Here is a 25,622-nt window from a genome sequence, read left to right as displayed (position 1 = left end):
TAGTTGATAAACGGAATGAAACTCAATTAGGCAAACCAATTTCAGGATCATGTGGGGAAAATAAATACAAAAAAATAAACCCCAAGTCCAACCATTCATTTTCAATATACTCCGAGATCTTATATGGTTTGATAATTAAACCAACTAACAATGCCAATGAATTGTTTGTTAGGACATCACCTAAATCAGGAAATCACCAAACTGATAACAAACACGCTCAAGAAATGGTAAGAAGGTTACAAAATTTGAGTATCTGAGTAGTATCTCAAACCCTCTTTTTCCTACCCAATAGAGGTCTCTTGCCAATAGTTGAAGTAGTCCTGCCAGAGTGTGGCATCAGACCACGCAGAATAGCTAAAACACCAAAACCCAAGAAAGGGAAGTACATCATCAATAGCTTATCAGATGCCTTGTGAGACCCAATTAGTTCGGATAATATAGTAACCTGAAATTCAGATGAGCACAAAATGTAAGAAGAAAGGAATTGGTAGTCTTAACTCCTAAGTAATATGTGACAAGTTCAGTATAAATGTATCTAGCTTGTAAGCTAGAAGACTTTTATGTTCAATAAACCAACCATATCCAGATTCCTCGTTAGTTTAAAAAAGGTTAGGCAAGCAAGTTTTGGGATCATTAGTAAAACTATTTGAGACACAAACTACCATGGCCACAATACATGCCACTTCACCAATCACCAATCACCAACCGGGAGGTGATAGCTTCTGCCCCAGAGGCATGCCTAAAAAATGAGGAATCAAAAGATAAATTATCATGCTATTCTGGATGGAGTTGAATCGAACTATCCAACCACATTTTCTGAATGATCAGATCTAAACTTTTCAAAGTAGTTCACCATTTTGTTAGATTTTACTCTACATCTCATACCACATAAAGCTAATTTCTTTTCATAGTTTTGTAGACTCGCTTATTTCCTCTAAAATGTGTAAATTTAATTGTTCACTCTCCAAACTGTACAAAAATTAAGTACCACTAGTAAACTTAAAATGTGATTCATTACCTTAGTTTCAAATTTCAAAACCATGTCTCTCTCTTTCACACACACACATACAAACACACAAAACCAGAAATTATTTCATGTGTATATATGTAATGTTCCTTTTAACATTCATATCCATAGAAACCCAGATCCCAATTCCCATGGACTCCAACCAACAATTGACTGTACGGAGAATTTGTAACATACCCAATTCAGCATACCAGATAATGAGCTAAAATCTAGACCCTAACACCTCTCACAAAGTAAAAAAAATTCAACTTTTTTTTTTTTTTTGGTTTTCTATGGGGACCCAACGAAACAAAGCATAGAAAAGAAAGAGAAGTAGTTACCATGGAAGTTATGCAAGAGGCCCCATAGATCAAGCAAGTAGTATTAAACCAAGGCTTCCGAGCCAGAATAGCATACAAATTGAGAAGAGCAAGCGGCCACTGGAAAAAAAGCTCGAGCCACACGATCCCAACGAAGAAATCGGGCTTCTCGGCTATTAAATAGTCTCCATACTCGCGGGCATACCAGTTCTTGAGGTCGAGGAGCAAGTCAGGGAACAAGCTCAGAGGAAGACACGTCTGCGCGTCTATCAGTGGCGCTGCCAACGCGATCACCATGAAAAACACAAACAGCACCGCGTCTATCAGCTTCAGCTATGCACCCATTTTTGAGGTTCTTCTTCTTCTTTCCTTTTTTTTATTTGGTTTTTGGAGATTGTGTAATTTGTATGATTGTATCTATGGGCGCTAGAGCAAAATGGGGATCTTGTACCGTTGAAAATTCAACGGAGGCAACTATTTATATGGGCTCTTGAACCTAGCTGGCCCATATCATTCTAAAGAAAAAAACAAGTGCGGTGTTCCACTTGGGATTCACATTTCAAGTTTTTTGCTGCTTTTTTAGTGGCGGTTTTAATGATTTCAAGGCTAAATTCCAAATTGATTCCTTTTAACCTTGCCTAAAAATTAATTAAGTCCTATGATTTTGTTTTTGTTCAATTTAGTCATCTAAATTTCAACTTTATTTAATTCAGTCCTCCCATTAATTTTCATAAGAATTGTGCCATCAATAAGCTCTAAAATGATGTCATTTTTGGGTCTTGTTTATGGAAACTTAATGACAATTTTCTAATAGATGTGGACATAAGGACTAAATTGAATTTTAGGCAAAGTTAAAAGGTGAAATTTATAACTTAACATTATTTAAAATTTTAATCATTTATCCTAAATTTTTTATTTTATATAATATATTAAAGTTGAAACACGATCAAAATCCAAATCGAATCCAAATTAGTTTTTATACTCACTCAAAGAGTAATTTGAGTGTTTGTATATTTTTGGTGAAAGAGTTATTGGGTGTATTGGAATTTTAGAATTGTGAATTTGGTTTGTAGGGTTTGATTGAGAGTGGTTGTAATTTATATCGTTGATAATGGATTTTAGTTGGCATTGCTCATGGATGAAGGCTTAGAGTTTGTCAAACCATGTTCAATATTGTTATCCTGTGTGGATGTTTTTATCTTTCTTATTCATGTGAACGTGCTCCCATTAACCCTAATTCACAATAATAATCTATACTACTAATAAGAGAATTTCCCTGTTTTGTCTTCAATTTTTGGAGTACCAAAATATCCTCATACAAATTTTAAAATAACATGCCTTTTAATTTAATGTTTTTTCCTACAAAAAACAAAAAAAAGTTAAAAGAGTAATACTATCTCACATAACAAAGGGGGAAAAACAGTTACTCTTATTTGTGTTTGATACATATCCTATCAAAAAAACAATGTCTGATACATATCTGTATTTATTATCTATTTGAATTCAAATACTTCAATTATGTTTACCCAAAAAAAAATACAAAATTACTTCTTACAAAAAAAAAAATCACTATTTCACATAAAAACTACTCATTCTTATCCCGTAATCAAATGTCTAATTCTTATCTGTATTTGTTATCTTTTTGAATTCAAATACTTCAATCATGTTTTAGGTTTTTTCCTTTATCTTTTCCATTCTGCCTGAAACTTAGGACACTATCTCTATCTCATTTTTAAACATTATTCTATGTTACCTTACCTTTTTATTTATTAAAAAAAAAAATTACACTTTACCATCCTATACAATGCATCATATTACACTTTGCATCCTAGACTATTTGAAGGCACACTTTACACCCTAAACTATCACACTTTGCACCCTCGGTGTTACTTTTAATGTTATATTTGATGAAATGCTACTGCATGTGACAAGCACATGCATTTTGCTTAAGTGAAACAAACTTAAAAGACCAAAATACCCTTCTTCAAAATCAATTAAAACAAAAGCCAATTTTTTCCACATCTCTCTCCCTATCTTCTTCCCCAAATTCAAATTCTTGTAAACCCTAAATCCCCGATTCGAAAATTGCTTGGGTTCCACCGTCCCAAATTGGAACCCTGGTGTGATAACTGGCATATCCATATGGCGTTGCTGTTGAAATATGGTTATAGAGAGTTGATTTCAGTGTTGTAAAGTCATGATTTTTCAACCAAAAAAAAATGCTAAAGAGATTCTCCGAATGTAAGAATCCCTTTTTCAAGCATCCACGAAAAGCTGGAAAAACTGTTAAGGAGATATTTATCATAATAATGCTCAAGTAATAGAGTTAAAGATAAACAATTGCAAATGCATCTCTTTTGTGACAGATAACAGATCACCTTAAGGTCAACTTGATGGGGGCCACAGCAAACGCTTTATCTCTTGGCTAGCAGTCAAAGTGTTTACAAGAATATGAATTTGAGAGAGAGAGAGAGAGAGAGAGAGGGGAAAAAATTGGCATTGTTTTAAATTTTTAATTGATTTTGAGGGAGGTGTTTCGGTTTTCTAAGTTTGTTCCACCTAAGCAAAATACACGTGCTTGCTATATGCATTAGCATTTCGTCAAATATAACAACAAAAGTAACACCGGAGTGTAAAGTGTGAAAAGTATAATAGTTTAGGGTATAAAGTGTGCGTTCGAATAGTTATGGTGCAAATTGTAATTTAATGCATACAATGTATCACTTTTAAACATAGGGGGAGAGTTTCAACTTATGGCATCCGCTCTTAATGATAGATTTTTATCATCAGACCAAGACACTAATCAGTTTTTGGTGTAGGCGGGAATTGAACCCCAGATCTCTTATACAACCATCAGAGACTTTATTAGTTGAGCTAACTGAAACTCACTATCACATTTAAACATTATAACACTAAACCAAAAAAAAAAAATGTATTATTGCTTGCGCTTTGATGAGTCTAGTAATAAGATAATATAATTAAGTTTACATTAATAATAATATAGCTGTAAATTGCATTATATATCATATTTTCTAGGGATAATTACAATTTCAAAGTAATCCATATAATTTCAAATGTTTTAAATTAGACTTTGAAGTTTGAAATGGATTATAAATTAAACCCTATAGTTTTGTTAGTTTCCAGTTGAACACTTAAAATTTTAAAATATTAAAATATAAACCCTTCAACAAAACCCAAATTTAAACCCCAAACTAAACCTAAAATGGACTTAATTTTAAAAATCAAAGAATAACACAATTAAATTTATGAGTATGAAAGCAAAGTTACCTCACATTTGGAGGACAAAAAGTGTACTTTGATTAAAAGTTGTCTTTCAATGTAAACAAATATTTACAGCATTTCAAAAACTTTTGGGCCCCAAAATCTTATCTAGTTCCGCGGATGATCCTCTGCAATGATATTAATGATAACGAAAATTGTACTTGACATGTTATCTTTTATAGCGGATGGTAAAGTGGGGTCACATTGAAATACAGTAAATTCGAACAAATTATGCTAAGGATATTGTAAGTTCCTAAAACTCTGAAGTACAAATAGTTTAACCTAGTTATTTAGTCAAGTAATTATTTAAATAAATTATTTAGTTTTAGGTTAGCACATTTAAATCATTTCATGTAATAATGTGAAAAAATAAAGAACACAACGATATGATAACCCTAGAAAACTAAACTAGTAAAAAACGAAGATTTAAACTAGCTATCCTTAAGGTAAAAACAAATTCACTATGAAAGAATTGAAGTTTTTAAAATAGAACTTAGACCACTAACATCCTATTGCTACCTCGAGTAGAAAACTTACTATCACAACTATGTGACAGCTCCGAGTCCACGAACTACTTCTTTCTTTAAGCAGCAACTGAAGCGATCATCAAGTTCTTGACGCGAATCTTGATCTTGATAAACCTATGTGTGTATGAAGATAAACACCTCTAAATCTCACAAAAGATTCAAAACACAACACTCCAAAAAGACCTCTAAAACGTAGCTAAGGTTTTTCCTTTTACACTTGGAGTAAAACATAAAACCCTACACGTCAAACAAGCTTGGGCTGAATTAGAAATTCTGCAGAAAAATAAATTTGCACGTGGTTTGATTGATTAAGTCTAATTTTCGATCGATCGAGCCTTGCAGATTTTGTCCAATAAATCATACAATCACTTGATTCCAATTTTACAATTAAACACACTTTGAGCAAGCTTAAACCTAGACTCTATGTTTTGATCATGGTTTACCTACATAATACATATTAAAGTTCTAATACATTAGTCCCTAAGGTCTTAGAACCTAACAGATATTATATAATTCATCCATGCTGATATAAAATACTTGGACAATCGAGTCAGTCTCTCAGTTGCTAAGAAAGTAAGCTCCTCTTACTTCGCTTAGGCTGTAGAAGTTCTGTCCCTTCTTCGAAGGAGAGTTTGTTGTTGTCCTCAAGGAGTATTAAGCATACTTTTAGAGCTAGTGGTATTTTTTCTTGTGGAGTTTTTTGGGAAACAATTTTTTTTTTTTTTTTTTTTTGAACTTCTCTCCTCTTAATCTAGCTTGTGCACTTTTTTGAGGTGAAACATGGAGCAATTAACTATGAGTTGGGAGAACCTATCATTATCCAAGAAGGAAAGGTCAAGATATATCCTTCCCGAAGATCATAGAAAAGGCGAGTTCATCATAGCGGCGAAATTCTTAACCTCCCATTTTCTTCAAATGGAGGCCGTGGCAAGAACATTCAAGCAGTTGTGGCGAACAAACAGTGGGTTCAGGATTTGCAATCAGGGCAACAACATAGTCTTCTTTGTATTTGATAACGTGGAGGAAGTTGACAAAATCCTCAAAAGCCAGCAGTGGAGCTTTAAGAAGCATTTGATAGTCATGCAAAGATATGTAGGCGATGTTCCAGTGCAAGAAATTAACTTTGATAAAGTTCCTTTTTGGGTGCAAGTCCACAACATTCCGGTTAACTTCCTGACACGTAAGGTGGCCGAGAGTTTATGTGAAATAGTGGGGGAAGTTCAGAATTAAATTGGAGCGGTGGATGAAGATGGTGGTAGTTTTTTTCAAGTAAGGGTGGAGATTAATATAACTACTCCACTATGCAAAGGACGAGTTATCACACTACCAAAAGGAGGCAAAACCTGGATTAATTTTAAATATGAATGACTATTGAGCATATGCTATTGGTGTGGCTGCTTGGATCATGATGACAGGGATTACGACATCTTGATGGAGAGCAATGGTACACTGTCGATGGATCAACAGTAGTTCGGTCCATATCTGCGCAATCCTCAGTTCAAAACTGCCAGTAAAGATGTTATTTATGTTCTAGAATTATTTGAGAAAACGAGTTGGAAATCTCAGTGGAGAAAGAGAGGGGAGGAGGATGCTCAGGTCACAGTGGGAGAAAACTCAACCACAATGCCTCCGGTGGTGGTCTTTGTTACAGATGGGGAAGTGCTAGAGACAAGTTTGAATAAGGAGACCATTACACACTTTAATGCTCAATGAAGAATGGGGAAGAAAAGTGTTACTCTAGAGAATTAGAATAGTACTCAATCCACCCCGAAAAATATGGAAGTAATTATGCCAAATTTAGGGAGCAATGATTTGGAATTAAACGCAACAACTGGCATGATTGATCACGCAATTGATTATGCCAGCCCAACTCTTGAAGCCTAACTCTTGAAGGATCAGATATGGTAACGAATAATGTGCTTAACTCTGGATTTTTGGATACAAATCCTATAATGAATGCAAATTCTATAATGAATGTAGATCCTGTAGAAGCAGTAGTTTTGGAGAGGTCAAATACTTTAGAGACAACCTTAGCCGCCTCAACACATGTGCACCACGTGACAATTAATTTGGATCAAGATCAATTAAGTCCATCAACGGTAGAGAATGGGGAACAACCAAAGAACATTAGGTCATGGAAGCATATCATGCGTCAACCTAGTCCTAATGTGACTGCAATTCTTGTTGAAACAGAAAGGAAGAGGAAATAGAGTAAATGCATGGAAGCTATCCTTGATTTTCCTTGTAAACGGATGCAAGTTCAGAGTGACCAATCATCTTCAAGTTCAATGGTAGAGGCTGCACAGCAGCCCCACCAGGAGCCATAAGTCTCTTAGTATGGAACTATTGCGGGCTTGGGAATCTGGTGAAAGAGAAGGAGCTTGGTGATTTAACCTGAGCACAAGATCCCTCCATCGTGTTCATAGCCAAAACATGGACGGATGAAGCTACACTAAAAAAAAATCAAACGAAATTTGCATTTTGATCATATGTTCTTTGTTCCACAAATTCATCGAGGTGGTGAATTTGTTTTATTCTAGAAGGAGTCATTGAACTTAAAAGTTGAGACATCATCAAAGAACCACATTGATTGCATCATTGGTAAGGGTAGTGAAGGTGCCTAGAGGTTCACTAGGTTCTATGGTGAACCGATCACAAGAGGTATGAATCATGGGACTTACTTCGTCAATTAAATTCCCAATTTAATCTGCCTTGGTTATGCTCAGGAGACTTTAATGAGATCTTGAGGGGATCGAAGAAGAAAGGTGGAACCAATCGAAGTCATGCTCAAATGCAACTCTTCCATGAAGCGATTGATGTGTGTGGTTTTATTGATATGGGGTTCAAAGGCAATCCATTTACTTGAATTTTTTTTTCAGAGATGGGCATTCGATGTGGGAGAGATTAGACAGAAGCTTTGCCAATAATGAATGGTTAATCAAGCTTGGAGGGTCCACTGTTCACCATCTGAGTTGTAGCACTTCAGACCATTCACCCCTTCTAATTGATATTATAGACTCAACTATACCAAATAAACCATTTCGATTTGAGGAAATACTGCTCACTGAAAAAGGTTGCTCAGACCCTGTTAAATCCAAATGAGGAAAGCAGAGGTTCAACAACCATGCTTCGGGTATTGTCTTAAGAATTAATGATTGCAGCGTGGCCTTGAAAAAATGGAGCAGCAAACACTTTGGTAGCATACAAAAGGAATTACAATACAAGCAGAAACTACTTGCACAGGCTGAACTGGATGCACTCAGTACATGTGTTAATTTTCAAGCCTGGATGCTAAGGTGCAAGGTAAATGATCTTCTTGATAAGGAGACAAGGATGTCATTCCAGGGTTCTCATTCTCTATGGGTTGTCCATGGAGACAAAAATTCTAAGTACTTCCACAGTAGAGCTACACAACAACATCGGAAGAACAAAATTAATGGAATAAAAAATTCTTTGGGGCAGTGGTGTACGGATTCAAGAGTGATAGCTAGAGAGGTGACTAATTTTTACAGCAACCTCTTCTCTTCATCTAACTCTTGCTAACCTGAGTTGGCAATGTAGGCAATAGAGGCCATTGTGACTGAAGACATGAACAAGCAACTAGTGGAGATTTCAAAGAGTGTGAAATACAAGAAGCACTTAATCAAATAGCACCACTGAAGTCTCCAAGTCCAAACAGCATGCCACCACTCTTCTTCCAGCACTTTTGGGATTTGGTGGGTAAGGAAGTCACATCCTCAGTTTTATCCTTCTTAAATTCGGCCACACTACCTGAGCACCTTAATCACACATTTATAACCTTGATTCCAAAAGTTAAAAACCCTGAATTGGTCTTGGAATTTCACCCCATAAGTTTATGTAATGTGTTGTACAAAATATTTTCTGAAGTGCTAGCCAACAGGTTGAAGAAGATTCTCCCTAACATCATCACCGAGCACCAAAATGCTTTCACAAAAGACCGTCTGATAACAGACAATATCCTTATTGCTTTTAAGTACTTTCACTGCATGTAAAACCATAATTCTGAAAATGATGGCTATATGGCACTTAAATTATACATGAGCAAGGCATACGTCTGAGTGGAATGGGCTTTCTTAGAGGAAATTATGAGAAAATTGGGATTCAATGAAATTATGGATCACTCTCATGATGCTTTATGTATCCACAGTCTCATACTCTATTCTCATAAATGGTGTACCTACGGGTTTTATTAGACCAACAAAGGGCATAAGACAAGGCGATCCCCTCTCTCCATTCATGTTTCTCCTATGCACTGAAGGGCTTCATGGCTTAATCACCCAATTAGCCTTGAGAGGAGATATTGATGGCTTTTCCTTGAGTAGGAGAAGCCCATCACTAACTCATCTTTTATTTGCAGATGATAGCTTGTTGTTTTGCAGATCTAATGCAGAGGAGTGCCAAAAAGTGTTGGAAGTTTTGCAAGTGCATGAGATGAGCTTGGGTCAACAAATAAATAAGGCTAAAATCACGGTGTTTTTTAGAAAATCCACCAAAGAGGAACGGACAGCTTCAATCAAAAATACATTAGGGGTGACCGAGATTCGACATTATGAGAAGTACTTAGGTTTGCCTTCCCTATTAGGAAGAAATAAAAAATCTAGCTTCAATTATATTAAGGAGCGTGTGTGGTGGAAACTACAAGGGTGGGAAGAGAAGCTACTTTCTCAAGCCGGTAGAGAAATACTCATCAAAGCAGTTGTCCAAGCCATCCCTACCTATACCATGAATTGCTTCAAGCTTCCAATTGGTCTTTGTAATGAGATTAAAGGTCTCATCCGGAGATTTTGGTGGGGACAAAAAGGAGAACGACAGAAAATCCATTGGGTGAGATGGGGTGAACTTTGTAAGCCTAAAGGTAAGGGTGGCATGGGGTTTAAGGACCTAGCATTGTTCAATGACGCAATTTTAGCTAAACAAGCATGGAGGCTCCTCCAAAATAGAAACTCACTATTTTATAGAGTTTTCAAACCAAAATTCTTCCCTCATGGTTCAATTTTGGAAGCGCCACAATCATAAGTAGGGTCGTATGCTTGGAGAAGTATTTTAAAGGGGAAGGATGTGCTAATGGAAGGGATGAGATGGAGGGTGGGCAATGGAACATGTACTCGTAGACATGGCAAAACAGGCGAGTTGGGTCGGGTCAAACGGGTTGCAAGTCAAAAACGGGTCATTTTAAGCTGGTTAAAAACAGATTCGAGTCAATCGAGTTGCGGATCAGGTCGAGTTGACCCGTATTTTCCACATGAATTTTTTTTAAAAGAAAACAACATATATTTGTCATTTGGAAAGTTATGCAAAAAATTACTTGATGTAAAATGTATTAGTTTGAATTCACCACTTATATCAAGAATGAACTCAATTAAACTTATTAATACTTATTCAATAAATTTAAAATTATACAAATCATAACATTGCTATCTAAAACAAAATAACACAAAGATAAGTAAAACAAATACACAAGTTTTATCAACATTCCAAAATATAAAATAAAATTACAAATGACTTATTGGATAACACATTTGATAAAGAATAAAGACATATAAGAAATTTACAATCTTGAAAATTAATTTTATAATCTATTATCAATTGTGGTTGACACTCTATTTCAATTTGAGATATATATTAAAGTTTGATTGTTTACTTATTTATACATGATCTTTTTTATGAATATCATATTATTGTTAAGCAACACACACTCTAGGAAATATCATAATTTATTTTGAAAAGTCGTTTATTTTGTACATAAATTGTTAAAAAAATAGGTCTAAGCATTCATAATTTATACTAATTTGATACTTTGGCTCCACTATTTTCACACTTGTGATTGTTTCTCACATATGTCTACAATTTTAAATTTATATTTTTAACTCTACTGTAACCAGATTATCTTAGCATGCACTTTGCTATTTGATATCTAAAAATCTTTACTTATTACAGAATGCTCAATCATTCATCTTTCAATTAATTTGCATGCTGTTATGTAATAATCAATTGTTTCTTTAAAGCTCACAACAAATAATTAAACCAACATTGTCTTAATTTTTCTATTTTTTACCCAAAAAAAAGTTTTAAAAAAATGGCTCAGGTTTGGGTTGGGTCGCGGGTCGGGTCGGGTTGACTCGCAAAAAATAAGGGTCGGGTCACGGATCATGGGTCAACCCATTTTTGCTTCGAGTAAGAAAAAAGGGGTTCGGGTCGGATTTTTTTTGGGTCGGTCAGAAAATTCTGATCCATTTTGCCATGTCTATGTATTCGGGTATGGACAGATGCTTGGCTGCCTTCTGAGTTTTTGCCCTTTGTGACTTCTTCAGTAGTACCAGGTTTGGAAAATTTGAGTGTATCTTCTTTGATCAAACCAGGCACTAATGAATGGAATGTGGACGCATTGCAGGAAGTATTCTCACCAAGGGATATCTCATTGATTGAGTCAATCCCTTTGAGCTCCATTCAAGTGGAAGACAAAGTCTTTTGGCCCTTTACTCCATTGGGTTCCTATACTGTTAAGTTGGGTTATCAATTTCTAATGATGCCAAAAATCGTCAGTAAGTCACACGGTTCTTACATGCTCCCAATATAGAATCTGCACAACACAAAAGCTGAAGACCTTAAAAGGAGTACCGGTGTGGTACCGGCCAAATACCCTCCAACGTTCAAGTTAGAGAAATCTCTTGTTCACAGCTCTAGAGTGCCAGAGTTGGGATGAATTATGCATACCTTGATTTATGAGAGTTTTGGGGTATTTATAGTAGTGTGGGGTTGACATCCATGCCTTGGCCAAGAAGTCCTTTCCTTCCAGGAAAGAACCTCTTGGATTTTGTATATCTCCTAGAGTTCCTTTATTTATAGGAGTTTTCTTGATTAGGGTTAAGGTTGTGGCCCAAGAACTCTCCTTATACACGTATGCATGAAGATCAAGTAAGGCTATAGATGGAGGTTCGCTTACCCTCTTCAGCTTGTTCTTGTCAACCTACCGAGTCGACCCTTTATTAGGGGTCGTCAGCTTATAACGTCGTCCCTTTGTTAGGGTCGTTAACCGTTATGAAGCTGTAAACTTCATGATGCAGTCACTTGTACTGCCGACGGGATCATTGGGTTCGTCGCCTTTTTTCCTCGTCATGGTTTAACTACAAAATTATCCTTATCAGCTGCCCTTACTTCATAGCCTCGTCAGCTTTGGCTGACGGGTTATAGAGTACACATCGTCAGCAAGGTCATTCATATGTGATACCTCGAGCCGCCTTCATTAAATGCTTGAACACGTGGCACGAATTGATTGGCTCCATTTCTGGACGAGCGTGTCGCTTCGTCTTCCGTGCCCTCTTTGCCTATATATATTTCACCTCCTTTCTCATTTCCAACTTTTCATCCTTTGCTAATTTTGAGAGAAAGTGACCGTCACTTTTCATCCTAGCCTCGTCATCTTCGTTGCCGTCAACTTCCTAGGATCGTCCCTTTTTCCAAGGAATCGCCCATCTATAAGTTGTCTTTCCTTTTATTCTACCTTTTATTTTTATTTTTCTAGCTAGTAAACTCTATAGTGAGGTCGTCGACTTAGGTTCTTAGAATGAATCTATCGCTTGTAGGTAGTCAGATGTCTAGAGAGGCGACGAGTGAACAATCATCGATCAGCGAGGGAGCGGGTTATGAGGAGGTCTTCCAATTAGGTTGTGAGCCCAAGGAAGGCTTCTCTTGGTCGTCGGAGAGGGAAACGTCAGCCCATTCTTCTGACGAGGAAGTGGAGAGTTGTAGAGAAGGTGAGATGAATGAGAGCAAAGACGAGGATGATGAAAGGGAGGAAGAAAGAATAAGTGACGAAGACAAAAAGACTGGTGAAGAGGAAAGGGAAAGAACGAGTGACGGGGGTGTAGACGACGGTGGTGAGGAGGTCTTAGAGAGCACCTCGGAATTCCCCGAGGATGACCATCCTTTCATTGTACCCAAGAAATGGACCATTAATGAATTCTTGCCGACGATGTCAGTCAATGTCTTCAATAATTTACGTGCCTGTTACCAAATTCCAGACGACATCCCAATCCGTCTCATTGAGGAGGGCGAGAAATGTTATTTAGAGCAAACCGAGGATGTTGGCATGTACGACGCCATGTTTGCAGCAGGATTGAGACTACTGCTGACAACACTTCATCGTTAGCTGGCTAATTTTTTGGGTTTATCCGTCAGCCAGATTGTGCCTAATGCTTGGTGAATATTTATTGGGGCTGAGATCTTGTGGGGTCGTCTGAGTGGCGGGAGCCGTCAGTTAACCCTTAATGAGTTCTTTTGGTGCTACCGACCCAAGCATATCTCCTCATCCTAAGGGATATACCATTTCGCAATAAGGAAGAAAGAGCTAAAGTTGGTGTCAGATATGCCCAATTCAAATAGGAATTGGAAGGGCAGATACTTTTTTGTCAAGGGGACAAACTGAGTGTGCCGTCAGGAGGAGTGGGAGTCAATGCCCCATGGTTTTGACAACACTTGGGCTTATGTCAGGGACTCAGGTTGATCCTGTCTGCTTCTTTACTTAGTCCATTTATTTTAAACTTCTAACACCATCTACTTTTCTTTTCAACTAGCGTTCCTCCACATATCACAGCGGAACAAGAGGACTTTATCCGTCGGGTAACAGCCATCTCTTTGGACGAGTGGAAGTGTCAAGACCTGATTACACTCGACGCTTTACATTTATATTGTGGAGGTCCAGAGCCAACGCCAGAAGCTTGTAGGTTAAACACCTACTCTTGTCGACGTATGCATCCCTTAACTTCCCCCGTCTCTTTTGTTCTTGTCATTTTCTCCTTTTCTGATTCTTACTTCTCGTCTTTTGCAGAAATGGAGGCAGCTAGGCAAAGGGTTTGGGCTGCTGCTGCCAAGAGGAAGGAAGAGGAGAAGAAAGCAAAGGGGGAGGGAACGTCTTCGTCAGCCCCTAAAGTCGTTGGGAAGATGGCTAACAAAAGAAAAGCTGACGGGAAGGAAGAATGTCCCTCCAAGAAAGCCAACATCATCCCTGAGGGCAAGCACCCCAAGAAGACATCGCCCCTGAAGCTGAGTCATCGAGCGGGCAAGGGGTTAATGACGTCGTCTGGCCTTGTCACACAAGAACCTGTCTATCGTCTTCTTACTCACAAGGACTATGCTATTGAGGTGATGGAGTCTGTCCTCAAAAGTGAGGAATTAAATCCTTGTGCCGAGCAAGCGACGTAAGAGTTGGGGGCGTCAGGCCTCTTTGACCTTTCCCAGGTATGTTACTTTATTCTTTATTAACATTTCTTCTTCTTTTTCACGTTACTGACGGTGTTTTCGTTGCATAGGCACTGGTTCGTATGAAGGCTTTGCATGATAGGGGCGTCGCTAAGGAAGGAGTAATTACCTGTTTGCATACGCGCATCAAGAACTTGACTGACGCCCAAAAGCAATACAAGGATGTTGTCCGCGATTTACATCAGATAGTGAAGGAGCTAACTGGAGAGCTGGAGGAGGAGGGTCGTCAGAGGAAAATAGAACAGGAGGCTAAAGAAACGGTAGAAAAAGAGTTAAAGGCTTTTTCAAGCCAGGTGGAGACGGCCAAGAGTGACGCCGTGGTGGAATTTAAGGATTCGCAACCCTTTATAGACGCTTGTGCCGTCTACTACGGTGACAGGTTTGAGGACTGCCTAAAGCAAGTCAAGTCCGTCTACCCTGACTTGGATTTATCCTTAGTCACAATGGATGAGCCTCTACCGTCAACTCCTGTGGGTGATACTATCTTTGAGGAAAGTGACGATGCTACTAAGCTCGAGGCAGACCCAAAAGATGATAGCATCGTCCTTGCCCAGCCTACCGTGGACAAGCCCGTCACCTTGACTCCGTCAGCCAATCCTCATGTTAAAGACCTTAATGCTGAAGATCCTTCCACTCCAAGCGTTCAGGCCCTTCTTCCAAAGGGTGAAGAAAAGTCTCAGGACCCCCGGTTCCATGAACTTAAGCTTTTTCTTTCTTTATTATAAAATATAAGCTAATTCCAAACAGTGTTTGACGCCCGCTTGTTTTTGGGCTTTTGCTTGTAAAAATCACTTTTTGCTCGTCACTTTCGGTATATATGCGTTACTTTTTATTTGGCATGTGTGTGTTTATCTTTTGCACTTGTATGCCAGGGTACTTAGTGAAATAGGGCGAAGCCGTCTACATAGGTTGTCCTTAGGCTCATCTTCTTTACTGATTTCAACCAGTCATTTTAGGTACTCGTCATGGATCCGTCAGCTCGGATAATGGCGTCAGCTTTCTTTTAGTTGACTACTCGTCCACTTTGTGGATTGTAATAAATTCATTCATTTTGTAGGTTTTGTAATGAACTTGTCCACTTAGTGGACGTTATATTGAACCTATCCACTTTGTGGACTTAATAAACCCATCCATTTGGTGGACTTTATATTAAATTTGTCTAGTTTGTAAACTGGTGATAAGTTTGTCCATTTTATGGACGTAGTGCTAAATTCATCCACTTCATGGACTTACCAGTAGACTGGTCCACCTTGTGGACTTAGGGATAAGTTCGACCATTTTGTGGACTTAATAGTAGACTCGTCCACTTTGTGGACAGTGGTAAGTTCGTCCACTTTGTGGACTTAGCAGTAGACTCGTCCACTTTGTGGACTTAGTGATTAGTTCGTCCACTTTGTGGACTTAGCAATAGACTCGTCCACTTTGTGGACTTAGTGACAAGTTCGTCCACTTTGTGGACTTAGTAGTAGACTCGTCCACTTTGTGGACTTAGTGATAAGGTCGTCCACTTGGACTTGATAATAAGGTCGTCTACTTGGACTTAATGATAAATTCGTCCACACAACAAATATGCCAATCGTTTCTGAATAAACTCCTTTTATTATGATGAATGCATATATAAGTAGAAAATTTTTCCAAAACGAATAAACTTCAGCCCTTTGGGCTTGAAAAGTATTGTAGGCAAAAGTAAACTAAGATAAATGACTAAAAGAAATAGACTGGGAATAAGGAGTAGCGTTCTTCATTTTGTCTTCTACTGGTAGTACTTCCTGAGATGCTCGGCGTTCCATGGGTGGCGCAGCTTCTACCCGTCAAGTGTCTCTAAGTGGTAGGTGCCCTTCCTTAGCCATGACGTTATTTTGTAGGGTTCTTCCCAGTTTGGGCTGAGCTTTCCTTGTGTAGGATCTCTAGCGGCGCCCATCACTTTCCTCAAGACGAGGTCTCTAACTTTGAAGTCTCGGTGCTTGACCTGGGAGTTGTAGTGTTTGGCCATGAGGTCCTGGTATTGTGCAAGTCTCTGATCAGCTGTCACCCTGACCTCGTCAACTAGATCAAGTTGTAGACGTATGGCTTCATCATTCCTCTCCTCGTCGTGATTGTCCACCCTGTAGCTCGTAAGTCCTACCTTGGCTGGGATGACCACTTCACTTCCGTATACTAGTCGAAATGGAGTCTCTCCTGTGGGGATCCTGGCCGTCGTCCTATACGCCCATAGGACGCTGGGCAACTCCTCTGGCCATATGCCATTTGCCCCCTCGAGCCGAGTCTTGATGATTCGAACTAAGGATCGGTTCGTGATTTCAACTTGTCCATTGGCTTGAGCATTGGCAGGGGAGGAGTAGTGGTTCCTAATTCCTAACTATAAGGAAAAGTCTCTGAAGGAATCATTGTCAAATTGCTTTCCATTGTCTGAGACCAAGACCCTAGGGATTCCGTACCTACAAATTATGTTTTTGCAAACAAAACTTCGCACGTTCTTCTCAGTTATGGTGGACAGGGCTTCAGCTTCCACCCATTTGGTGAAATAGTCTATATCGACTATTAGGAACTTCAGCTGCCTTACTGCTATCGGGAATTGGCCCATGATGTCTAGTCCCCATTGAGTGAACGGCCACGAAGCCGTTATCGAGGTCAACTCTTCCGTTAGTTGTCTGATGATGCTGCTGAACTTTTGACATTTGTCACAGGCTTTAACATAAGTTTGGGAGTCCTTCTGCATAATCGGCCAGTAGTATCCTACCCGAATCAATTTATGTACCAATGACCACGACCCTGAGTGGTTGCCGCAGATCCCCTCGTGTACTTCTCTCATGACATAATCCGCCTCTTCGGGGCCTAAACATCTTAAGTACGGTCAGGAGAAACCCCACTTATACAAAATGTCCCTTATCAATACGAATCACGCCGACTGGACCTTTAGCTCTCTTGCTGCTTCCCTCCCATCATGCAACGTGCCGTCTTTTAAGTAAGAGATTAAGGGGGTGGTCTAATTGCCTTCGGAACCTATCTACTGCACATCGACGACATCTATCAATGGTGAGAGCTGAATAAAGGAGAGTACCTTGTCGGGGGTGATCATGTATTCCGCCAATGCGGCCTTGGCAAGACGGTCGGCTTGCTCGTTCTCTAGTCTTGAAATTTGGATTATCTTGGCCTGCAACTCATTTACCCTTCTCTTTGCTTGCTCCAAGTACTGCTTCATCTTTTCGCCCTTACACTCATAATCACCGTTCACTTGGTTTGTGAAAACCTAGGAATCACAATGGATAACCATATTCGCAGCCCCTACTGCTTTGGCGAGATGTAGCCCTGCTATTAGGGCTTCATATTCTGCTTCGTTGTTAGTTATAGGGAAGTCAAGACGGACCATGCCTTCAATCTCATTGCCTTCTGAAGATTGAAGTACGACCCCTGCTCCACCAGCTTGTCTGTTGGACGATTCGTCCATGTATATGTTCCATTGGGGATATTCTGCCCCCTGGCCTTCTGCATTTGTGAACTCCGCAATGAAGACGGCAACCACCTGTCCCTTGACGGCAGTACGTGGGCGATATTGTATGTCGAATTCACTAAACTCTATTGCCCACAGCTCCATACATCCGGCAACTTCGGGACTGTTCATCGCTCGCCGTAAGGCTTGTCAATTAAGACGATCATCGTATGGGCTTGGAAGTATAGCTTGAGCTTACGGGCAGTTGTGACTAGAGTGAAGGCAAGCTTTTCCATTGGAGGGTACCTTTCTTCTGCACCATGAAGCGCCCGACTAGCGTAGTATACAGGCCTTTGCACCCGGTCGTTTTCTCTGACCAAGGCCGCACTGACGGCAGCTGGGGAGACAGCCAAATAGAGGACCAATTCTTCTCTCGATTGTGAGGGACTCAGCAGCGGTGGTGAAGAGAGGTAGGCCTTCAGGTCCTTGAATGCTTACTGACATTCAGCTGTCCACTCAAAAGATTTCTTCAGCGTGCGGAAGAACGGTAGACATTTATCCGTCGCTCTAGATATGAATCTATTAAGCGCGACAATCTTACCGTTAAGGCTTCGTACTTCTTTTACGTTTTTAGGAGGCGCCATTTCTATTATAGCCCAGACCTTGTCCGGGTTAGCCTTAATACCTCTCTGAGACACCATGTATCCTAAGAATTTTGCCGCTGTTACTCCAAAGGCACGTTTGCCTGGATTAAGTTTCATGTTGTTGGAACGAAGAGTGTTGAAGGTTTTCCTAAGATCCTCCAAGTGATCGTCTTCCTTTCGGCTTTTCAATAGCATGTCATTAACATATACCTGGACATTTCTCCCAATCTGCCATGCGAACATCTTGTTCATGAGCCTTCGATATGTTGCGCTGGCATTTTTTAAGCCGAATGGCATGACCTTGTAACAAAAAAGGCCTTGGCTAGTTATGAACGAAGTCTTCTCTTGATCAGCTTTGTTCATTTGGATTTGGTTGTATCCTGAAAATGCGTCCATGAAACTTAGCAACTGGTGCTGAGCGGTAGAGTCCACCAAGAGGTCGACCCACGGGAGGGGGTAGCTATCTTTAGGGCACGCTTTATTCAGGTCCTTAAAGTCTACTCACATCCTCCATTTTCTGTTGCTTTTCTTGACCATCACGATGTCCGCCAACCAATCAAGGTAGTGAACTTCCCTAATGAAACCTACCCCTTGTAGCTTGCAGACTTCTTCTGCCACAACCTGATCTCTCTTTGAGGCTAACACTCGTTTCTTTTGGTGGACAGGCAGAAAGGAAGGAGACACATTCAACCTGTGCACCATGACTGACAAGCCGATTCCTGGCATGTCTTTATGGCTCCAAGCGAATACGTCCCGATTTTTGTTGAGGAAAGTTGCGAGTGCTTGGCGAATCGTCGGGTCTGCAAGGGTGCCGATCTTGGTTATTCGTTCTGGTCGAGAATTGTCAAGAGGTATATCTTCGAGTCTTTCAACAGGCTCTGTTGCTGTCCGATGTTCTTCTATGCTCATAGCTTGGAGGTGGTCATCCATTTCCATCAAAGCTACATAACACTCGCGTGTAGCCACCTGATCTCCTCACAATTCTCCTACTCCATAGTCAGTAGGGAATTTTATCATCAAATGGTAGGTTGAGGTTATAGCCTTCCACGAATTGAGGGTAGGCCGTCCTATGATGGTGTTGTACACCGACAAGCAATTGACCACGAGGAATGTTACATTCTTAGTGATCTGTTGGGGATAGTCGCCTACAATTACAGCCAAAGTGACAACACCAAGGGGGAATACCCTTGTCCCTCCAAAGCCAACGAGTGGAGCGTTAATTGGAACTAGTCGCTTCCTACCAATCCCCATCTGCTGGAATGCGGGGTAGTAGAGGATGTCAGCCGAGCTGCCGTTATCAACCAGAACCCGGTGCATGTTATAGTCTCCTACTTGTATGGTGACAACGAGTGCGTCATCATGTGGGTGGTGAAGACGTTATGCATCTTCTTCCAATAATCCAATGAGGGGGTTGTCAATCCGCGCCATCTTGGGTACAAAACCCGTCATCTGGATGTTCTAAACCATCCTGAGGTAAGTCTTGCAGGCCTTTTTTTACGACCTAGCAGTCGCGGTGCCTCCTACGATTATTCTTATATCTCCTATGAGCGGCCTGGGGCGCTCGTTCTCCGGTCGTGGAGCCTATTCCTACGGCGAGTCCAATTCATTCCTTGCTAACGAACCTCTGCAACCTTTCTTGTCTAATAAGAGCTTCTATTTGTTGCTTCAAGTCATAGAAGTCAGTTGTGTCGTGGCCGTGATCATGATGAAAACGGCAATATTTGTCCCTTGACCTCTTGTTAGAATCTCCCTTCAGCTTGCCGGGAAAAGTCAGGGCTCCTTCATCCTTAATTTGCATCAGTACTTGGTCGATTGGGGCAGTTAGCGGGGTGAAGCTCGTGAACTTTCCTGCAGGTGGTTTGGAGCATCAGACCTTTAGTCGTTCTCCAGTTCTAGCCATCTTCTGCCCCTATCCGATCGTGCATCTTCCTGTCTTTCCCTTTTTTTGGGCTTCTACTCTCGGGCCAGTAGTGCACCTTCCGCATTTATGTACTTGGTCTCCCTGTAAAGCACCTCTGAAATGGTTGTTGGGTCATTCTTATATAGGGAAAATAGGAACTTTCCCTTCCATAGCCCATTGGTGAACGCCGCTACGAGTATCTTGTCATCTGCTTCGTCGATCGAGAGGGCCTCCTTATTAAAACGAGTTATGTAAGACTTCAGCTTCTCGTCTTTCTGCTACTTAATGTTCATCAGGCATGCGGTGGATTTCTTATACCTGTGCTCCCCGATGAAGTGCGAAGCGAATTGGGCGCTTAACTCTTTGAAAGTACCAATGGAGTTGGGCGTCAGCCTACTGAACCAGATCCTTGTGGGTCCCTTTAGCGTGGTGGGGAAGGCTCTGCACATGATTGCGTCCAGCACCCCTTGAAGGTGCATCAGGGTCTTGAAAGACTCCAAGTGATCTAAGGGATCCTTGGACCCGTCGTAGCTTTCTACCTGTGGCATACGAAACTTTTGTGGAAGGGGGAATGAACTAATGGACGCTGTGAATGGTGAGTCAGTTCGCTGGACCAGGTCATCAAGATTGGTGGACACCCGTCCTCTAAGGGCATTCATCATGCAGTCCATTCGCTCCTTCATCATCCGCATCTCAGCGACTATGTGAGGTGGGACGGTATCGGTGACAAATGGTCGGCTCGTGTCCTGTCGTTCCGGCCTACTTGGGGCGTTCTTACCTTCCGGCCCTTCTTGGTTCCTTCTCTCCGCGCTAGTTCCTTCTTGATCTTCCTCCTGGGTGTTAGCGCCCACGTTCCTTTGGCACAATTGTTCTTCCAAATCTTGGTTCTATTTGGTGAGGCGTTCCACAATGGCAGCCAGAGTTTGGACTTGTCTCTTGGGTGCTGTCGTGCGTGGCTCATCTCCTTGAACGTTGTTGGTGGTCATCATCGAGCGAGTGAGTACCATGCAACTCTTTGTTCGGGAAGCGATAGCACGGCTTTAAAAGTCGCTAAAGTTTCCCACAGACGGTGCCAACTAATGATGTTGAAAATCGTAAGTCACACGGTCTTCACGTGCTCCCGATATAGAACCTATACAACACAAAAGCTGAAGACTTTAAGAGGAGTACCGGTGTGGTACCGACCAAATACCCTCCGACGGTCAAGTTAGAGAAATCTCTTGTTCACAACTCTAGAGTGCCAGAGTTGAGATGAATTATGCGTACCTTGATTTATGAGGGTATTTATAGTAGTGTGGGGTTGACATCCGTGCCTTGGCCAAGAAGTCCTTTCCTTCCAGGAAAGAACCTCTTGGATTTTGTATATCTCCTAGAGTTCCTTTCCTTATACGAGTCTTCTTGATTAGGGTTAAGCATGTGGCACAAGAACTCTCCTTATACACGTATGCGTGGAAATCAAGTAAAGCTATAGATAGAGGTTCGCTTACCCTCTTCAGCTTGTTCTTGTCAGCCTATCGAGTCAACCCTTTATTAGGGTCGTTAGCTTATAGCGTCATCCCTTTGTTAGGGTCATCAGCCGTTATGAAGCTGTAGACTTCACAATGCAGTCACTTGTGGCAAGCGCTGCTGATGGGATCATTGGGTTCGTTGCCTTTTTTCCTCGTCATGGTTTAACTACAAAATTATCCTCATCAATTTCTATACAAGGCACAAAGCTTCAACAACAATGAATATCAACCGGAAGATAATAGCTTATGGAAGAGAGTTTGGGGGCTGAATGTTCACCAAAAATAAGAAACTTTCTATGGCGAGCCATAAAAAACACAATCCCATTGAAAGTGAACCTCCAAGACGCATTACCATAGCTGAGGATTGCTGTGAACAGTGCAAGGTAGAATCTGAAGATGTGGTGCACACAATTTGGTCTTGCTCTCAAATTTCCACGGTTTGGGAGCAGCAGGCAGAGTGTTCGGGAAACAGTGGCTTTTGTTACCTTTAAGGAGTTGGTGGAATATGTCGTGGAAGCAGGTAAAGACTTGGCACTTTTCGCAACCATTGCATGGACAGTGTGGCACAGGAGGAATGCCTTGCGAACAAGCTTTGTCCACTTCTCAGTTCAGCGAGTCTAGCAGATGGCAAGGTCATACAGAATTGACAATGCTCGTTCCTTACCCCCAAAACCCCCACACCTATCCATTACAGCCTCCCAACGACCCATCTGGAAACCCCCACCTTGGCCGAACCTTAAGGTAAACTCTGATGGATCATGCTTTCGAGGAGAAAATCTTGCAGGTGCAGGTGCTATAATCCGAGATGCAAATGGCCAAGTTCTAACATCAATGGCTGATAAGTTTCTCTTACCTCACTTTATAGTCGCGGTTGAAGTCATAGCAGCTATTAAAGCTCTCAGATTTGCAATTGAGCTTGGCCTTACTTCCATTATTCTCGAAGGTGATTCTAAAATCGCGATTAATGCAATGTTGTGCAAGGTACCAATGTTGGCTGAATACGGACACTTGATTGAGGAGGCAAAGCTGCTGGCAGACCAGTTTGTTTCAGTTGAGTTCAGCCATGTTCCAAGACAATGTAATAGTTTAGCCCATAACATTGCTACACATGCGAGACATGTTAGTATGTACACAGTGTGAATGGAGGATGTTCCTCCATACCTTTCCACTGTACTTCATGCCATTTCGGCTTCCTAAATAAAATCGCAATGTTCTTTTTCAAAAAATAAAATGCTGATATAGTCGTTATGCATAAATAAAGTTTTGATGTCTTTTCCCAATAAAAAAGGATATTAATAATTATTCATAAATTAATGTGTCAAATTTTACATATAAGATTTAAAAAATTAGTTTTTTTAAATGGACAAAAAAATGGTTTAAAAATTATTTATTATTACTCTCTAATCCCATGCAGTGCATGTATAAAAAAAATTAAAAATTATATATGATATATATATATATAATTAATAAGAACTAATAAATAAAAATTTAAATTAAATCATTTGTAAAAAAAATGACTTAATTTCATTAGAATTTATTTGCAGAATATTATATCTAATTTAATATATATTTTTGTGTGTATTAGGTTAAATTGGTTTATTATATAAAGAATGTGAGTTCTAATTAGTTTAATTTATATAGTTTAACACTATTTGTAACTTTAAAACTCAAATTTAAAAAATATATACAGTAAGGGTTTGATTGGTAGGAGAAGTTTTTATTTTCAAAACAATATAAAAACAATTTTCAAAAATTGAACTTGAAACTAGTCTTCAAATAATAATTTTATATTTATGTGTTTGGCTCTCACTTTTAAGAATAATTTTCAAAATACTAAAAGCAAAAAATAATTTTTTGGGAGACCATTTATATTTTTGAGATTTAAAAAAAATATAAATTTACAAAAAGTAATGTGTAGAATCTGTAGATTACTTTTTTTTTTTTTTTTTTTGTGATAATGATACGAGAATAAAGCTCATCGTGTACTTTTTTTTTTTAAATGATAAGTTTCAAATTTAAAGGGTGTGAATTCTTTTTGCGATAAGATAAACTCCTTATTTTAAAAGATAAAAGAGTTATGTGAGGTCAACTATTTTCAATTTATTTACAACTATGTCATTAAATACATTTTCTATATCAAAAACTCCCTCTTAACCATTTCAAAATCCTGTTCTAAACTAGGAAAATAGGACACGATTTTTAAAAAACTATATTTAGAATATATTAGCCAAATAATATATTGAAGTGCAAGACCCACTATTTTGTGGTTTGCAAAACAAAAAACTATATTTAAATACTCTTACCAAACAGGCCTTAAGTAACTCATTATCCATGCAAGTCAACAAAGAGAACTTATATATGATACATATTTATTTGGAAAAGGTTTTGCTGCATACTTGTATGCAGCAATTGTTGCATACAAGGTTATGTGGCAATAAAAAGAAAGTGACAAGTGTCTAAAGGACCACCCGACCGTGTGCATTGCACATGACTCTTGGACACATGTTGCTTTCTTTTTGCAATTACATAACCTTGTGTGTAGCAAAACTTTTCTCTATTTATTTTCTTTGTAGTAAACAAATTAGTTAATCATAAAATTTGTAAAAAATGATATACCTAATTCAAATTATTATTTATTTTGAGTGATGAAATCTAACTTAAATTTGAAATGTAGGCTTTCAAATGGTTATGCGGCAACTAACAACATTAAAAAAGTTAGCAAAAAATTAGACTTTCATTTTATATTATTTTAGGCAACAATTTTTGCAATGCATGAAAATGTTTTACAAAATATAATATTCTCTCTTTTAAAAAAAATTATGTTTGTATATGAAATTATCTATTTTATTGTTTATACATTTAGTTAAAGTTAGGGAGAGTGAAAGGATTAGAAAAGAATAAAGGAAGTGAAAGGGTAAACTATAAACAAAAAGGAACTGAATTAAATAAGCTTGGAAGTAAGGAGGAAATGGCAAAAGAAAATAAAAGAATACTCAATACTCCATATCTTATCCTTTCTTTGTTTGTTTTGCAAAGGAGAGAGAAATGGGAAAAACCATGTTTTGACTCTTATAAATTGACAGTGTGAAAGTTTATGGGCAAAAATGTAATTTTGTGAACCATTAGCATCAAATATGACACTTTAGCGCATTCAAATCAAGAATGCTAAATAATATAGTTTTTAGCAATTCAAAACACTACTTTATCTATTTTAACACCCTACTTTATAATATACCCAACATCAAAGGTTTTATATTTTTTACCACTTTATTAAAATATTATTTCTTTATGCTTCTTTAATTCTTAATCTCATCTCTTCCATTGCTCACACCCACACCCACTGCCATAGCCACCACCACCCATAACCTCAACATCTAATCACCAAAATCACAAACAAAAATAAACCCAAAACCAAATCACAACCAAATCACAAACTCAAACCCAACCCATTTCGACCACCCACCACTGCCTATATCCATTGCCACAGCCATCACCACCCACAACTTCAACTCCCAACCACCAAAATCACAAACAAAAACAAATCCAAAACCAAATCACAAACCCAAACCCAAACCCAAAACCAAAACCAAATCACAAACTCAAAATCAAATCACAAACCCAAACCCAACCCACTACCACCACCCTCCACCGCTCACATCCACTGCCACAACCACCACCACCCACAATCTCAACCCCCAACCACCAAAATCACAAACTCAAAACCAA

The 25,622-nt window shown here is 39.3% G+C and overlaps 2 protein-coding genes and 1 pseudogene across 2 annotated transcripts; 1 reads left to right on the top strand and 2 right to left on the bottom strand.

Annotated features, from left to right (window-relative positions):
- Window positions 1–1,671, bottom strand: LOC142638420 (uncharacterized; annotated as a pseudogene).
- Window positions 1,672–19,463: 17,792 nt separating this feature from the next.
- On the bottom strand, window positions 19,464–19,805 carry LOC142639809 (uncharacterized). Its single transcript, XM_075813949.1, has one exon. The coding sequence runs from the start codon at window positions 19,803–19,805 to the stop codon at window positions 19,464–19,466; it is 342 nt and encodes a 113-aa protein (XP_075670064.1).
- A 2,715-nt stretch (window positions 19,806–22,520) lies between these two features.
- Window positions 22,521–23,036, top strand: LOC142639808 (uncharacterized). The gene has a single exon (XM_075813948.1). It carries the CDS (start codon window positions 22,521–22,523, stop codon window positions 23,034–23,036), a length of 516 nt encoding a protein of 171 aa, XP_075670063.1.
- The last annotated feature ends 2,586 nt before the right edge of the window (window positions 23,037–25,622 follow it).

The sequence above is a fragment of the Castanea sativa genome, chromosome 6, assembly GCF_040712315.1.
Source record: "Castanea sativa cultivar Marrone di Chiusa Pesio chromosome 6, ASM4071231v1".
NCBI lineage: Eukaryota > Viridiplantae > Streptophyta > Magnoliopsida > Fagales > Fagaceae > Castanea > Castanea sativa.
Note: the sequence above shows the minus strand (reverse complement) of the source record. Positions and strands in the feature narration are given on the sequence as shown.